The following is an 18774-nucleotide window of genomic DNA, read 5'->3' on the forward strand; positions in this document are numbered from 1 at the left end:
CAACAGGAATCACTTTTGTTTCAAAATATTAATCCTGATGTAAAACATAGGAAGCTACTAAAGAAATGTTCTCCCCTAGTCTGGATTTTCAATTCCCATTTTGTTGTTGCTCCTCCTAGAAAATTACATCTATGTGCCCCACCCCTCTGCCCTTAGTCTTGAAGAAGAAAAGGCAGCTCAATTAGTAATTCCACTGAAGTTGAACTACTAAAAATGTAACATCTTAAATTATAAATCATGGCACATATTTACCATACTATTTTATAGCCATTAAAATGAATGCATTGAACTTTATTTACTGATTGGAAAAATTCTCAAGACAATTTACTGATCACACTCAATCCTGGTGTTTCTTAGGCGAAACCTCTGGATGATACAACTGAGAAGTAATGCCTGTGCTCTCGCTCTCTCTCTCTCAAATAAATAAAATCTTTAAAAACAAGTCAGCAGACGACTATTAAATGCTGCTGAAGGTTTAGTAAAACAAGAACAGAAAAATGATTAGGTTAGAAACAAAGAACAGTGGAGAATTTGACAAGTGCAACTTAAGTAGTTATGTGCTTGACCTTTTTGCTGATGTTAATTCTACTAGAAAATTCTACCATTACATAGTGTGATAGGCAGACTAATGGCTTCCAAAAAATGTCCATGTCCCACATGCACACACAAAAAGACTTTCCATGTCCTAATTCCTACAAATATGATCTTATATGGCAAAAAAAGTTTGCAGATGTCATTAAGAATCTTGAACTGGGGAAATTATCCAGGTAAGTCCAATGTAGTCACACATGTCCTTTTAAGTGAAAGAGGGTATCACGAGAGTCCAAGATCTGAAGATACTAAGCTGCTGGCTTTGAAGACAGAGGAAACTTATTGTTTCCTTGGTTATTTCTTTTAAGGAAAGTTTTCAAGGGTCATTCACAGATGAATGAGGAGACAAAAAGCAATTTGACAGAGATGTTATTCATTGGTCTAAAGTATTTCCATTACTAATTTAATATACTCCCCATGTGTTAAAAAACAAGTACAAGTCTAAACCCAGTTGACCCACTTTATTAGAAGGCTGGTAAAAAGGTTTTTTGAACACTATCTGCACTTGAAAGATAAAAAATAAAAAAGATAAAGTAAAATAAACATTGCAGGTCTACAACTATCCCAGTTTTATAAAATATTTTCTAACTGCATACAGACATACAGATACATAAAAGTGCCATTAATGCTCACTGAATTTTAAAAGATTTGGGGGATGGTGTGATTTTAAGTGATTTTCCTGTTTTCGGCCAATTCTGACTCACCTTATTTTTTTTCTTATAACTAGGCACGTGTCACTTAAGTCTTTACGCTGAAAAATTTTTTAAGAAGCAGGTCAAGCATTTCTGTCCAATGTTGGAGGAAGGTTAAGTGCAAACACAGCAAAAAACATGGAAATTTTAAAAATCCAGTACAAGTAACTGAATTTTAAAATTAGGAAACAGTATGTTTACGAAAGATCATTTAACCATATTGTCTTTTGATATAGTTATGATGAAAAAAAACTTTTCTGACAATTTCCATTTATAAATTCAAATCTATATTTTTCCCAGGAAACAAACATTGTTTTGTTTTAGAGGCATTTTATTTAGACAACTAAAACAATTAGATGTTCAGAAGCAGTGTACAATGAAAGAGAAATCAAACCAATTACTTTATCACGTATTCCCTCTTCTTTACAACTAAAGCAAAAAAAAAAAAGGCTTTCTGTTTTAAGGGAAAAGTCAGAAAAATAGGCCAATATATTTTTCTTCTCCATAATAACATAAACAGCTACAAGAACTCTAACTGTAATAAGAGAAATTGATGTTGGCTCGCACATATTCATTAAAAAGACAATAGGCCATCATCATACCACAAGAGCCTAATTCCACCTGCCTTCATCTGATACTCTTGCCTTTTCACGTACAGGTAACACCAAGTTAGTTCCAGCACTGGAGCTAATTCATATTCCCCATTATTTACTGCTCATGTTTGCCATAAGCAGAGAGTAACTCTGGGAGGCTGATGCTTTTCTCTGCTTGTTTGTTTTAGTCCATAACTTGTACATTAACTGTGGTATATGCCCAATGCTCAGGCCTTCACTTCAGGAGTTGAACTATAGATGGAATCTGAATTCTCTGAAGCAATTTCTTCTGTAATGAAAAAATAACAACAACGACGACCAAATTAGTCAACTTAATAAAGAAAATTTCTGTGTAATGAAAAAATAAAAAAGATTTTTTCAGCGTGCTGGTGAGGGGAGGTAAGAGAGAACAAGGGCACATACCCTTCATGACTAGACTCATGCCATTCAAAGTGCAATGAAAAAACAGTTCATCTATTTCACCCATCCAACTCCTTTACACCATAACTTCCCAGGGCCCCCTCTTCTGGGCTAAGCTATCAGTGATTCCAACTATCTAATAAGCACTGATTTGAAGTCATATCTTGAAAGATTTGGCCCCCTCCTTTATTTATTCAAGTTTCAAACAATATTGTATGATTGATGTATCTTACAATCTGTAATTCTAGATCTGGGAAACAATACTTGGCACACAGTAAGTGCTTAATAAATGTTAAATAACAAATATAACTGTAACAATTCACTTTTTTATTTTAGCAACTGTCTCCTTACGTTAGACTCCAAGCACTATAACGGTAACCACCTCAGATCCACACTACATCTCGACCGCTACTATGCAGTGGATACTTGTTTATTTTATAAACATGTATATAAAAATATAAATATATAAACTTACCATTGTTTAAATATGTTCATGTTTAATACATTTCCTTTGTCAACAAAACTCACCTAACACTTCAATTTTAAACCTCCCAGGACTCTACAAAAGTTAATTCATTGGTATTTACCTAACTCTTCTTCTGTTGTCTCTGGAAAACTGATCTTTGGCTTTGCCAGCTCACCACTATCTTCTTCTATGAAATGAAAAGCAACCATGATTACGTCAATTACGATATTATCAATAACTTCCAGTATTTAATTAGTAAGAAGAGTACACCAACACTATTCTAAGCAATGAGCTACCAAACCTAATAGGAACCTCCTCTTTTTTAGTAACTGCGATTCTAAAAGAGTATGTCTTTCCTCAAAGTTCACATTTAAGTTCATACCAAACTACTTTGGGATCAATAAGTATTTTTATTAAAAACATGTCCACCTTATTAGTAAGGGTCCGTGAGTAATACCACAGATTAAATACATTTACTCAGAAATTCTTTATATTGTCCTCCAGCAAATTTTGAAATAGGTCCACATCATTCATAAAATGATCTAGTATAAAAAATTCAGGAACAGAAAATACACATACACACAAAGTACAGAAAACGCAACAAAAAAATTTAACCAAACAAAGTAACACAGTAGTCAATTTATAATTATGGGCTTCTCTGTTTAAACTGTTATTAAGTAATCTAAATTAAAACCTATACAGGACAGAAACATAGAAATAAAATCAATGATGAAAAATGACATAAAATTATGAAGCTTGATTTGATACTTTGTCATCTTTTTTTTTTAAAGTAAACTCTGCCAACATTAGGCTTGAACTCATGACCCTGAGTTCAAAAGTCACATGTTCCATCAACTGAACCAGCCAGGGTACCCCCTTAACTCAATAACTTTGAATACAAATTCTTACCAGGAAGTACACATTTCCAAAGGCCGTATGTTTTTCCTACCACAGTTTGCCATAGTCTCAATGTTCCATCTTCAGAACCACTGGCATAGAGTTCTCCATCAGGACTAAATCTCACACAGTGAATAGGACCAAAGTGTCCTTTGTAGGATTCTGAAAAAGAGAAGGGCTATTATATAATTTAATACTTAAATGTCGGTTAAGTATTGACTGATACACTAAAGAAAATACTGTCTGTACTATTTGGAAAATGTGAAATTCTTAAGTGCAAACTCAAAGAACTAAATTTCATTAAAAATAAAGTGATTCTTATCACAAAGTGGTACATAACATTTCTCTGTAAAATTACCCTCTTCCAATTCCAGCACATATTACGATGTCATACTATCCCTCTTTAAAAAAAAAAAGAGGCTTCACATCCCAAAAAGGGTGAAGGAAGGGAGTAAATTCTAGAGAGAGCAGATCTAAAGTCTGTCAGCTTGATCCCAATTTCCACATCCTAAAATCAAGGCCTATTTAACCAGGGAACCAATTCTTATTATGACCACAGAGAGCCACCAGATGGAGCTCTTTTGCACAGTCTGCCTCTTAATTTCCTACCAGACTATCTCGAGTCTACTAGTCATTCTGTCACATAGAACATGAAGATACAATATCAATGCCTTAAATGTTTTAGTCTGGGGAATCAAATGAGAAAATGTACAGATCAGTCATAGTGTTGTTCTGTTTAAGTCATACCTTTATTTATAAACTTTCCTCTTCTACTTTCTAATGCCTCATCACCTTGTAGTTTCCCAAGTCTTTACTATTTACTAGACCAATGGTTGCTTCTATTCTGTTTTCAGGTCCATTCAACTCAAGGACCCTCATCTTTCCGCACCTCTGTCCAACCAGTGCATATCAAGAGGGTATTATCACAAGAGTACAAATTTTCATGAGAGTACAAAGAATGAGAGGTTTGGTATAGTGTTCACTGTGACCATAGAGCTCAGGCAAATAATTTACTTCTTTTTCAAAAAGGATAAAAAGATATGAACAAAATATTCTGAAACTTTGAAAACTGACATTAAATAAAGATAATAAAACAGATCTCTCATTTAAAAGTCACATATTCAAACAACAAAGGATGAACCATATGCATTTATAATAGATTCTATATGATCCATTCACCAAACTTCCACTTCTCCAACCCAAATCCATTAGTTTCTCAAAGAAACAAAACATAAGGTTGCCTTTTTTTTTTTTTTGTATATAATTCTAACAAACTAAATTTCATTGGGTGGTAAAGCAGGACAGCTAGACTTAAGCAGCAGCTTACAGAAAAAGAAATTATAAAAACTAAATAGTTCAAAAAACAAATTTTGTGAAGGGTGAAAGTAGATACCAAGAACCATGATTATGACATACCTAGTCAATCAGATAAATGTAAAATTAGAATGTACATTCAAATTCATCTTACATGCACTTCCCCTCCCTTTATGAAGGACTATTATGAAAGTTAAAAGTCAGATTCCAAAAAAATCCAAACAAAAATCCCCTCCAATTCAGATTCCTAAGGTGTCCCTGTAATATACCATAGCTGTTATATACGTATCACTGTTACATACATGTTCACATTATTCTCTACAGAGCTTGGAGATTCTTTATTGGCAAAAGGGGGAGCCAGGTAGATGGGCTACATACCAGCACTACATTTCAGAAGGAACAAATACCCTAGTAGCTGTTTAACAAGATTTTGATGTAAGAATGCTTCCTCCTACCGCCAATAAATATACTGCACCATTGTACAGACTATCAGAATACAATGAACTTACATTAAAAGGACAAGGGTCTGGCATTGAGGGTCTGGCATACTTTGTTTATAGCTCTATAAATACTTCTACCGAAAGTGGAAAAAAATCCTCTCCTTTTTTCACTTAGAAATAGCAAGCATTAGTTAGCTGAAAAATTTGCTAGGTGTTAATTACTGAAACCCAGCATTTGATAAATGTAACCTATGAAGGAAAAAGAGAACTCACCTAATTCTTCTCCACTATTATAATCATACTTATAAAGTTTAAAGTCTTCACCACCTGCAACAAGAAATTCTTTCTCAGGGTGAAGAGATGCAGAATTGATGGTTGCAGGAGCTTCAAAGGACTTAATTGGGTCCAAACTGGAAAATAATTTAAATAATATTTATAAATTTTGAATACTACATAAATAATACCGGGAAATAATCTGTTACTTTTAAACTCTTCCTAATTTCTGAAACCCAAGAAATAATTGTATCTTCATCTAGTCAAACATAAATAGTGATGTTTAAAAAACAAAAACAGAGACAAAAACAAAACAAAAACAAAACCTCTAAATAATATTAGCAAATAAAGACCAGAAAGATACCACGCCCAAGTGGAGTTCATTTCAGGAATACAAAGACACTTTGTACAGTGAGTGCTTTCCTGGAAATGACTGTGCTGGCTAATTAACAACAGTTTGGCTAATATATTCAGATTTTTGCATTTTAAGAAATTTAATTCTGTATTGTTTGGTTTTCTATGACAACCACACATTATCTTTAAGAAAAGAAAATGTTTTATAGTAAGTAACATAATGCATTATTTATACATTATTCTCAATTGCTAAGAATTTATAAGCTTCTACGACAAAACCATCAATACCACAAAAATATAAAAATGCTAAAGATGATTCTGTTTTTACAACTGAACTTTTGAAAGAATAACCAAATCTGAAACTATAGCTATATAATAAAAATCAATGCATACAAACAGCTTCACATGAACATCAATGAGTTTGGACATCAGCTCTTTTCAGAGAATTTGATACATAATTTAGTAAAACCGATAATGCAATATTCCAAGCAAAAATATTTTCAAACAACTTTTAATAGCTAATGATAGTTTAAAAAAAAAATCAAAATTACAAAGTCCCTAGTAACTGAAAAAAAAAATACCCATACAAATACACACATATGTTATACATGTGCAACAAAGAAAAAAAGACTAAAGGAAAATACAACTACCATTAACATTCTGGCATCTATGGTTAAAGAACAGTGGGTAAATTTTTTTGAATTATCTTTTCCAAGTTTTCAACAAAGGCATTTAACTATATTTATAGTCACAAAACAAATTAAACCTGCTTTTAAAAAACATCAGGTCTACACAAACTTTGGAATAGAAGAAAAAAGTCACTATTTCTCTGAAATTGTAAACGGAAAATTAAGAAGAGAATCAAGATCACTGTGGCTTTATACACTGATGAAACTTAATTACAACACCAGTCTAGGGATGCTTTTAAGAAAAATATAATTTAAAAAGAGAAAATTTTAAAGTTACCAAATTTACCAATAACATCCCCTAAATAATGGAAATTAACTGGATTAATTTCTCACTATATCAAATACTTAAAATACACATTATTAAATGATATGGAAACATTTTCCCCATATTATATAGTATAGGCCAAGATTTGCCTTGTTAAAGACTTAAATACCTTTCACATGTGCCTTTCTATTTTTAAGTCACAAAAAAACAAACAAAAAAAGGTATTTCTTAGACATACCTTACTGCACTATGAAAAGCAATAGATCGTCCATAAGTTATTACCAAGATCTCTCCCTCAGGAATATATTCCATACTGCTAACAGACATATTAAAATTTAGAGATTTCACTTCTGTCATGGTAGCATGATCCCAAAGGCTGCAAAAAAGGAAGACGAAAATATGGTGGTATTTACTCATTCAAGAAAAAAAAAGCTTAATTCTTAATTATATCTATAGAGTAAGCAATGAAGAATAATCACAGTTGTAATAAAATCTCCTCTATTCCAACTCATATGTTATAGATGACACAGAGAAATTTGTGGTTCCTACACAATATTAAATGTATGAATCTGATGATGGCTATATATATGCCCACAGGAAAAAATAGCAGGTGTTAGCATACAGAATTGTGTATACAATTTCGAGAATTTCATGGACCGCTCTGTAGCCAGCTTGTTCACTGAATCAGGTTAAGAGCACAGGCTTATAAAGATGTAATTTTAATTGTCTTGTGGATTCTGCTCCAGGTTTTCAACAGTAAATGGTCAGCATCTGAAAAATGCAACCTATGTGCAGCTTAAGTTTCAATGTTTAGAGATAATTCTTCCTACATACAGTTATATGAGAAATATTTAAAGTATAAGCACTTAAGGTCAAATATTTTTCAACTTTAAATTACTAAAGAAGAATTACTTACCGGACAGTTTTATCATCAGCTGAAAGAATCTGTTTATCCTCACTGCACCACAAAGCTTTTTTAATACCAGAGGTGTGTCCGCTGATTTCCTTAGGTTCTTAAAATGAAACAATTTAAAATACATTTGTTATTATTTGTTTTTTTTTTAAACTGAGCAATACTGGAACAACTAAATATGTAAAAAGAAAAGCATACTTTAAACTGTAACTTTTGAAAGCTCAACACAATAAAAACCTACTGTTTCCAAAGAATACAGTAAGTTTTTCTACACTGGAACAAAAATTTATCTGCATGACAAAGAACCCAAGAACAATGCTGCTATATGTATCCGAGAGTAAATACATCACTCCCTCCAGGCTGTTTCTGCTTTCAAAAGCATTATGACAGCACAGTGAAATAAAAGAAGCTAATCCGACATTATCACTAACACTGGGACCCTTGTCCAAGCCACTATTGGTAGAAACAGGAAAAAAGAGGAAAGTAGAGGCTGAGAGGAGAAAACAAGAATAAAATGCAATGCAGTAATTCCCTAGAATATTCTACATTGACAGTAAAGAATTAAAACAAACAAACAAAAAAGGAACTTGTCTCTGTTGGAGACTTTCCCTTCAAAGGATTTAAAAAAAAAAAAAAAAGAACCACCATTCAGTGTTCTCTTTGGGCAAAAGCAGATGCTGGAGGCAAAGCCATTCAACAACTACCTTGATTTTGGGCAAGTTACTTAATCTGCTGAAGCAAAGGTTACTTAACCCTTTCATTTCTTCATCTGTAAAATGGGATGACAACAGTTACAACACTTCATAGTTTGAGTATGAGGATCAAATGAGAATACACATCGAAGGGTTCTAACCTGGAGTCTGACATAAAAGCAGTTAATTGCTATTATTTCCATCGCCAGCACAGTGGAAGAGCCACTTTCAGAAAGTAGCTGAGAAAGGCAAAAAATGAAAAATGTCTGCCCAAGGCCTGAACTGCCTTGCTGAGTCAGAAAAACACACTGATTGATGTCCGAGGACTTTGTTATGTTTTGGCATAAAGTTATCAAAGAGAATGAAGAGAAATAGCTCCAGGTGCCAATGAAGAATCATCTATAAATGTAGTCTGTTTGCTCATCGCAGACATGCTTTTAGGAAGAGCCTATCTTGAGAATAACTGCTTAATATCCAATATAGCTTTGACTTTCCTACAAACTTCTGAAGTTCAGATTCATGAATAAATAATACCCACAATACAAAATATAAGAACACAAAATAAAAAAGACAAAATCCTGCTCATCATAATCTGGTAGCTTTTGAAATATGTATTATATGTTATGTGGCTAGAAAAGCATTAAGATACCACAGAAGAGATGAATATCTGGACCAGGAAAGAAAAGGCATCTTTTCCAACTTCTGTGCAATAAAAGAATTCATAAAGGAAATAAATTTCACCACCAAAAACTTACTAACAAAATTTAAAAGCAAACAGCAAATTAGAATATAATAAAGAATCTTAAAACCAGAAGATGATGATAAACATCACAACAGATAAATTGGCAAAGGGCATAAACAGACTATTACTCACAAACACACTAAAACAGTAGTCAACAGTATTTTAATTTTTTTTCAAGTTCACATTAACATCACAGAATCATTTTTCTCCTATTAAACTGGAAAAGACAAAGTTAGTTACCAGTGTTTGCCAGAACAGGTTAGGTACAGATATTTATTTTTATACTTTGGTATTACACTTTGGTAACGCCTACCAATGTCTTCCAAGTACACCTCCTTTTTGTCCCAACAATTCTATTTCTATGTAGTCATTCTATAGAAATAATCATGGAAATATCTGCAACTATAAGGCAGTTAAGCATAGCACCGCTTTTATTTAAAATTTGTAATCCACTTGACAGAATATTTAAAGACATGAAAAAACTGTAATTTTTTTTTTTGCAATTATTTATATATGATTTAATTTTGTTTGTTACATTAAAAGTATAAGAATACAACTTCAGGAATTCGGTATTTTCAATGAATATACCCATAACAGACAAAATTATAATCCAGGAAAACTGTAATTTTTTAAAATTTTAAAAATTCTCCTGATTAGCTAATATATTCATATGGTTCAAAAATCTGAACAAGATATGCACACACTAAAATTCTCACCCTTCTCACCTTCTACAGACAACCATTCCTTCCTGCCAAAAAGTAGTAACAATGTCATGCACCTTTTTGAACTTAAATGATAAAAACTTAGCAAGATAAATTTTGCATTTTTAAGAAAATGATACAAGCACAATGTAGTAACATTAGAAAAAGGTAACTGCACAGAAAAAAAGACTGGAAGACTATGAACCAAAAATTAAAAGATATTAACAGTGATTAATAATGGATGATAAATTGTCTTCATTTTTCTTTGTGACTATCTTTAATTTCAAATTTGAGTACTGAACATGATTCCTTTAATCAAGAAAACTTATTTAAATTAAAAGAAAATATAATATAACACATATAAATTACACTTACCTGCTTCAGGCTTGTTCAAATCATATATGCGTAACAGTTTATCCTGTCCCCCGGTTAACAAGTAATTACTATCCTGAAAACACACACAAGCCAATTGTTAACAGAGTAAGCCATTTTAATAACTATTATCTCTTTGAAACTTCAACTAAAATCCAAATAAAGTTTGCAGACATCACAAAGAAATGCAATAAATGCCAATTACTTCTGAGAGAATACTAGAGAACATTTATCTTTCTTATAACTGCCAAACCTTTTAAGCTCTACGTTTCAAATATATTACCCACCTACCACAAGAATTTTCTCCATCTGCCCTGCTCCTGCCCTGATCCCCTACCTTCTAAGTAACACATCTTTGATGATCTCAAGTACATCCTCTCTCTTCTGAAAGTAGTAAGGAAACATTATCTGCACATTTTAGATGCTTGTTGCTACTTGTGGAAAAGTGATCCAAGAGTTCCATGGTATTTTAGGAGTAACCAAATAAATTAATTTGTACAGCTTAATCTGCAATTAAATCATATATAAGCCACCATACACCTTCTATCCCCCACCAAATATACAAACCAATCAAATATACAACCATTATTATGTCCTATAGTAACAGCAATTTAACTCCCTAAAATAAATTCTATTTTCTGATACCTGCGTAAAATCCACAGTCTTGACAATGTGTTTATGAGCCAGGGTCATCAATTCATCTCCTGAGACAGCATCCCACACTTTGCTGAAAGCAAAATGTAAAATTAAAAGATAAATATAATGGCAATTTTGATAACCAAATAAAGTTAGGTATGCGAAATGTTATACAAATGACTAAGTCTCCCATTATCTCTAACATCCCTCATTGTTAAGATACATTTGATTAAATATTTCAATGACTCTAAACGAAATTTACCTGTAGAAGCCATATAACAAATCTTATTTTGACAATGGAAAAGACCTACAAATTTAAGTAAATGACAACCATGAACCAGCCCATCCTTACTTTTAGGCTACAGCCATAATATCCTTTTAGCAAGACTGTAGAGCATTTTTTTTTTTAAAGATTCTTATTTATTTGGCAGAGAGAGAGATAACAAGTAGACAGGGGCAGGCAGAGAGACAGGGGGAAGCAGGCTCCCCGCTGAGCAGAGAGCCCGATGAGGGGCTGATCCCAGAGGCTTAACTGACTGAGCCCCCCAAGACTAAAACATTTTAATCAATTTTAAATTTCATCTTTCCAATTTGTTTCTCTATTCTCTATTCTCATGTACATGCAAAACAAAAGAAAAAAGAATGAAAAACAAAAAATCCTAAAAAGAATTTATAGGAGAATGAAAGGCCCTAATACAGGTTACATAAAATTTTAAGTCAAAGCAGTGAAGAAAAAAATATTCTCCCCATCTCTTCCTCAAAGTTGACTCTTAAAATTCTCAAATTCTAATCCAATTAATTTACCCCCAAAATATCAGCTTTTGATTATACAATGCTAACACAGGATTTTTAACCTTTCAACTGTTTTTCTGACACCCTCAACCCAAAATCTATGTGTGTCTATACACATACATATGTATGCATTACATCAAGGGATAATGATTAAATAATACATTAGAAAAATACTGTAAGGGGTTCTCCCAATAAAAAAGACTAAAGAAGAAAAAAAATGTTCATTTTATAACAGAAGAGGTCACTGAAAAATAAACAAGAAAACTTCACTTACTGGGAAAAGAATTGTTAAGAGTGAACAAGCTATACTCCATGAAGATTTTCGTTTTAATAGAATTGGCATTTATTTTTTAAAATAAAGGGAATAATAAACAGGGGTGGGGGAGCACATGATCCAAGTAGTATCATCCAGGAGGGCCCAACAGATCTATAGCCTTTTCCCTCCTATTTAGAAGCACTACTAAAACTGAAGATAACACTCTCTGACACAGCATGCTCCAATCACTTGTACTAACTCTGACATTCATTATTCACACTTAAACACTTAAGAAACCTAAAAAGGGCTTACAGCCCAAAAAATATTCTGGAATAACCTAAATGTTTTCAATCTCCGGGCATGAAACTGACATTACCTAACTGGCTGCAGGGCTCAAATCAGGACAGTGAGGCATCATTAACAGTATCCTTTCCTCAGGTAACCCCGCAGCATTTATCTTCTGCACAACTCATGAAGTACTTGTCACCTCCCTAAACTACTGACCCATCTTATATCCAGTTTCATGCATGCAATGATTAATGCTATCTGTTCAATACTTTTCATATCCTGAGAACAGACTTATCTCAAGTCTCAAAAGAGGGGCTGCTTAACTTTTTTAAAGGATTAACAAAAAATTAAGCTTTTCTGGGGGAAAAACATTGCCTAGCTATTGTAACATGTTGACTAAGTCATCAAAAACACCACCTTCAATTTATCGACAACCTTATTCAGAGAAAAATGGATCTATTGTCTTTTAAAAGAAAGAAAAATGATCATACACTTTGGTTACCTATAGACTTCAGAGCCCAACTCCAGATCTATTTTAATTATCCTCTGGAACAGAGCAAAATAATCTCTACTTTTGGCACTCCCTCTAGATGATTTTAATGAGATGAAAGTGGAGATGCTAAGGAGAGGATCATGGGAAATAAAGCTTGTATTAGCTTCATGAATTTAAAGATAGTAAGAGCGGGGAGTTTCAAACACTAGTGTACTACTCATCACCTGACTCAACTGCCCGAATTTACCTCAAGATAGCATTCCCAACTGACCCACAGACCAGCTCTGAATGTATTTACTCCATAAGAGCAAAATTCACTTCTACATAAACATAACATTCATGAATTTTCTGGGAAACATAAGAATGGGGGAGGGGGAAGAACTTCCTAAAAATTATTTATACCAACTACAATTAATCAGGTTAAGTTCAGGAAGCTATTCTTTAGCTGGTTCAAGGTCCGTAACAGCAAGCTCTATACAAATCATTATAAGAGAATATACATAACACTCCCACTCCTAAAAGAGAGACACTGAACAAGTGAGAAGTAAGACTCCACTACTATTTACTGAGCAGCTACTATGCAAAGATGCTATGCTAGACTCCAAGGATGTAAGTGGAAAAAGATCTCTCAAATCCTCTCAATAACCATGTGGTCTTATACCCATTTTAAGATACCAAAGCTAAGTTTTAAGAAGCAACCCATGACCAAACTAGAAACACAAAGCATAGCTAGCACATCAACTCAGGCCTAACCAAAGTGAAGCTTACATCTTTTCACCATGATAAAGCAGGAAATGGGGGGAGGTGTGGGGAGAGGGGACCAAAAGCATTTCCTCTTCATATTTAAATCTACTCAACCTTCCTTGCACAAAACCAGAACGTTTCATGGCCTTAGCCACAGAAGTTCCAAAATAACAAATATGAATTTGGTCTAGTGGGAATGATAGCTATCATCCTTACCTTACATACATAACATTTACATACTCATTAGATTTTAGGTAATGTTCTAAATATCAGAAATATTTTAATTCCTTTAATATTCACAACTGATATTAAAGTAACTATTCCTTTTTTTTTGATAAGTACTATTTATATTCTTATTTTTACAGATGATGACACTAAGAGGTTAAATGAATTCCCAAGGTCATAGGATTCGAGTACAGAATCAGGATACAGGGCTCACGCTCACACAGGGCTACTTATAAACATAGACACTGAGATTAGAAATGTTAAAACAACACTGAATATCTACCCAGAGTCATGTCCTAGAATGTGGGACTTGGGTTATTAATGTTCTGTAAGTGACCTAAATAAAGATAACTGTTCCTCTGGCAGTAAGATACAATGCTGACTACTCTTTCCAAGACTCAATATATTAAGTATTTAAAGTGCCATATTTTTCCACGCCTTTTTCACTCTCCATTTCAGAGGCCATTATCATATGCAATAATTTCTGTCTACTTCTTTATCTTCCCAAGGACTGTATTATCACTTGCTCAAACGTACAAACCAAAAAAGTCTTTGCAGATTTTACAGACACAAGCATCTTTCCCAACAAGTTTTTGCACAAGTCTCTTAAAAATCAGGGCAAGACCATGAGGCAGGAGGTGACAGAGCATTCTGCTCAAGTAATTAACACTGATAGAGCGCAGAAATAGGTTAACAAAAATGTATCCTTTCAGAATTGCAATTCAAAAGCTTGTCTTTTTTTTTAATGCTATTTATAGTGTCTAACATCTTGTTACATTTAAAACCTAATTATATTTAATTTTAAATACCACATTATTAATCACTAACTTATCACAGCAGACTGGGACCTAGATTCAATAATGATCAATGCATTTTTAAAACCTACCTACCTACCAAACAAATAAATAAATTAATTAAATAGACCTACCAAACCTCTGAAATCTAGAGTTGAAAATCCCGATTTCTATCTTTGTTATAGAATCAATGACATTCATTCCCAATGACAATGTTCCTGCTAGAATGAGCAAAAACTAAACTTTGGAGGAGATGAAGGGGGGGAAAAAGCTAAACTTATGGGTATCATATCCAAGTGTTCCAGAAGCAAAATTAAGATCTATCATTCACCCATTCTTTGCCCTGTAGTTTAGAAAACTTCCTCTAGTTATTTACTCAACAAACATAAGGTATTAAATAAGCCAGAGAATATAAAAAATAGAACCTGACCTCAAAAAGCAAGAACACATAAATTAAGTATTATAAAAGTGCTAGAAGTCTGAACACAAGTAAAGTGTGAGCACAAGGAATGAACCCTTTCACCATATGCCTTCCACCTGAGAATCACTTTTGCCAAATTAACAAAGGAGAATGCCACATTACAAGTAGCATGCTGACATCTGAAGGAATATTTGACCTGAAGCTACTGACATTAAAGGATTTATATAAATTCAAGCAGCTCCTTATTTCATCAGTATAACATACAATCACAACAAGGCCCAGGACAAAGCCTTAGTATGCATAAAAACATACTAAGAAATCTATTCACTGAAGACACAGAAAAAAGTTCAGACTGCTCACACTTAAAACTTTTCTTACAGATCTCTTATCATCTCAAATTTAATCCCAGGTAAGCACTACATCTCCCTCTCCTTATTTAAAAAATTGTAATTTATTTTTTAATTTTATATACAGTAAAATTCATTTTGTGCTACCGAAATCTACATGTTTCAACAAATGCATAGAGCCACATATCCATCACCACAATCAATCTGCCCTCATTTTTTAAAATAAACTTCATATATTTAATTTGCTTAAAACAAAGAAGCAACACAGTTACAATTGCTCCTAGTCTGGAATTCTGTGAAAGAAAGAAAAGAAAGAAAAAGAAGAAAGGAAAACAAGACTACATTTACTTTCCAGACTCGAGTCTAACAAGGTTTACTATCATATACAACAGCTCTTGACATTGCCTTCATCAGTTTAAACATTTAAGGGTCTACTAAGTCATAAACAGAATTAGGAACTAGAATACGCAAGATTATGTAAATTATGAAAGTGCCCTGAAGGGGAAAGTGGGTCACTACGAGTCACTCTATCATGCAAAAGCCAAAAACCAAAATAGTTAAGGTGTATTCTGGCCAACAGTAAGTTTAGTATAACTAGACTGTAGAGCATTTGGTGTGCAGATTCAGATGATAATGATAAACTAGGATGAGGCCAAATTTTAAACTGGCCAACAACTGAAATTTAACCTTTAGCCTAGTGATTCTCCTTTTTTTATTTTTTTAAGGTTTTATTTATTTGACAGAGAGAGAGGGAGAGCAAGCACGCGCTCACAAGCAGAGTGGCAGGGAGAGGAAGAAGCAGGCTCCCCACTGAGCAGGGAGCCTAATATGGGGCTTGATCCCAGGACGCTGGGATCATGATCCAAGCCAAAGGAAGCTACTTAACCAACTGGGCCAACCAGGCACCTATAGGCCAGTGATTCTAAGGCTTAACATCAGAACTTTAGGAAAGAAAAAATGATGTTGGGGATTCCATCCCCAGGCCAATTAAATCAGAATTTGTCAGACACATGCATCTGAGTATTTTAAAGCTTCTCAGGTCATATTTGGGTTCACTTGAGGTCATGAACCACTGAAACTGCAGAGGGAGGCCAGGAAGATCATTAGAGAAGTGACATGAAATTTGTTTTTAGGAAGACTATTGAAGATGAAAAGACAGGAAAGGTACTAGTGGTAGAGACATAAAAAACATCATCGGAGACACTCTGCTGGTAGAATCAACGTAGATATAAGGGGAAAAAATCAAGAATATTTAAATTTCAATCTTAAAAAACTTAGAAAATGAAGAGTAATTGAGTTTGGGAAATATGGGTAAAGCCAGTTAACAAAACCGGAGTGAGAGAGGGCTAAAATCTAGGCCATCAGCACTAGGGCATCACAGAAGAGTGTGATACCACTCAGGAAGCACATGTTGAGCCTTTCTAAGCATGACCTCCAAGATTCATTATGTAGACTGCTTGTCAATAAGGCAGATTCCTCGGTCCCAATCCAGACATACAGATTAAGTCATTTAAAGTCTCTGAAAATTGATGAGAACCACGGAAGAGGAACAAAAGCAAGAAGGACCAGAGTAGAATTTTAGCGAGGTCAAACATCATGTACTCTATATGGTAAGCATTGGGGCAGAATTTTATGAATAACTGAAGCTGAAGATCTGAGGACTTCACAACACAATCCGTGACATCTTCCAAACTGGCCGATTTGGCTATACTTACGCAGTGAAATCTGCAGCTGCTGTAGCTGCTTTAGTGGCATCCTTATTCAATGTTGCGCCCCAAACAGCACCCTTATGACCCAAAAATGTTCCAATCCAGTCTCCTGTATCTCCCTGGCGGAGCATAGGTTTCCCGTCTAAAACACATTTAAAAAGAGATATGATTTAGAAGTTCGAATCACTTAAAATCCAAGACTCAAACATAAAGTGATCGTGTTAAGTAACAAAGTGTTAAAATGCTTTTGTTGTGTAACTGTTCTCATCCACTGGGGTCACTAAAAACGTCCAGAAATAAACAAACTGAAGAGCTGAGCCAGACATTCTCATTGAAGCATTTGTAATTCGGTGAGAAGAATACTGATCTGCATCAAAATAACCTTGATTTGAGTCTTATTTTGGACAAACTTCTTAACCTGAACCTCGGTTTCCAATTGAAAAAGTGGGGTTAATACCACAAAGGAATGTCCAGTAAAATAAAGGCAATAACAAGTCTGTAAAATAACGTAAGATACCACTTCGCCTGGCCTATCTTCTCCATTCCCCACATCCTTGAAAGATTATTTACAGTATATGATGGCTGGGGCGTCTAGGCAAGGGTACAGCCCCGCTTCTCCAGACACAGCAACAAAAGTAAAATGAGAGGCTTAAGTTGGGGGCAGTACTTAGCCTCGTCAGACAATCAGAAAAGCCTCCTTTGGCTCCAACTGCAGAATTCCCTAATACACCGTTTTCCCCCATCAGACTCCTGTTGGCCCGGATCTCAAAGACCGAGGTCCCGCTTCCGCACGGGGAGTACCCGCCACTCTACCTTCCGGCCCAGTCCTAGCCTTCAGGGACCTGGATCCAAGGGCCCAGCTCACCTTTGCAAGCGCTGATTAAGAAATAGCCATAGGGCGTGATGCCACTGAAGGCCAAATCAACCACAGGCCGCGTGTGGCCCGAGCAGGTGAGCGGCGTCTGCCTCATTGCCATGGCGGCGGCGAACCGAGCGATCCCGCTGCGGAGCCGGGGGTCGTCTTGTCTTTTTTTCCCTCCGCCGCAGCCTCTGGCTCAAGGCCCCCGCCCTGACACTGGCGGCAGGGACTGGGCCAAAAAAAAAAAAAAAAAAACCAGGAAAAAAGAGGCCAGTCGGGTAGGACCGAGGTCAGGAAAGGGTTGGGGATGGGTCAGGGAGTCTGCGACGGGCGACCGACAGCCGCCAAGGGAGGGAGAGGGAAGGAGGGAGGAAAGTAGGGGAGGGGGAAGAACCGGAGAACCGGCGACCACGACCCGCACCGTCCACACCGGTACTGGCAGGAAATGACGATCCCAATGACGCCAAGCGTCCGTCGGAAGTGACGAACTAGCGAGGAGGCAAGTTTGCCCGGTCGCAGAGCGCATGAAGACAGCAGCGCGCAGGCGCGACATCCGCACTCGTTGGGCACGTGACGCTAGCCGCACGCCGGTTACGTCTGCCTGGAGGAATTCTAGGCTCTCGGCTGGGCGCCCCCGTGCCCAGCTCTGACCAGCCGCAAACGGTCTTTCTGTCTCCGGGCGGAGTTTGGTGAGTGCGAGAACTGTGACTGACTGTGCGTCTCGGGACGCTGGACCTCGCGGCCCGTGTGGATGAGGCGCCCAGCTATCCCCCCAGCCGGACTGTGCGTGTTATCC

General features: G+C 35.4%; 1 protein-coding gene across 1 annotated transcript; it reads right to left on the minus strand.

Annotated features, from left to right (window-relative positions):
• Positions 1–1037: 1037 nt before the first annotated feature.
• On the minus strand, positions 1038–18443 carry STRAP (serine/threonine kinase receptor associated protein). Its single transcript, XM_059185957.1, has 10 exons — positions 17985–18443; positions 17126–17261; positions 11060–11141; positions 10418–10490; positions 7911–8007; positions 7233–7370; positions 5687–5823; positions 3672–3821; positions 2884–2949; positions 1038–2165 (listed from the first exon to the last, which is right to left on the minus strand). The coding sequence occupies exons 1-10, from the start codon at positions 18094–18096 to the stop codon at positions 2104–2106; spliced, it is 1053 nt and encodes a 350-aa protein (XP_059041940.1). The 5' UTR covers positions 18097–18443; the 3' UTR covers positions 1038–2103.
• Between the last annotated feature and the right edge of the window lie 331 nt (positions 18444–18774).

This window comes from Mustela lutreola, chromosome 8, assembly GCF_030435805.1.
Source record: "Mustela lutreola isolate mMusLut2 chromosome 8, mMusLut2.pri, whole genome shotgun sequence".
NCBI classification, from domain to species: domain Eukaryota; kingdom Metazoa; phylum Chordata; class Mammalia; order Carnivora; family Mustelidae; genus Mustela; species Mustela lutreola.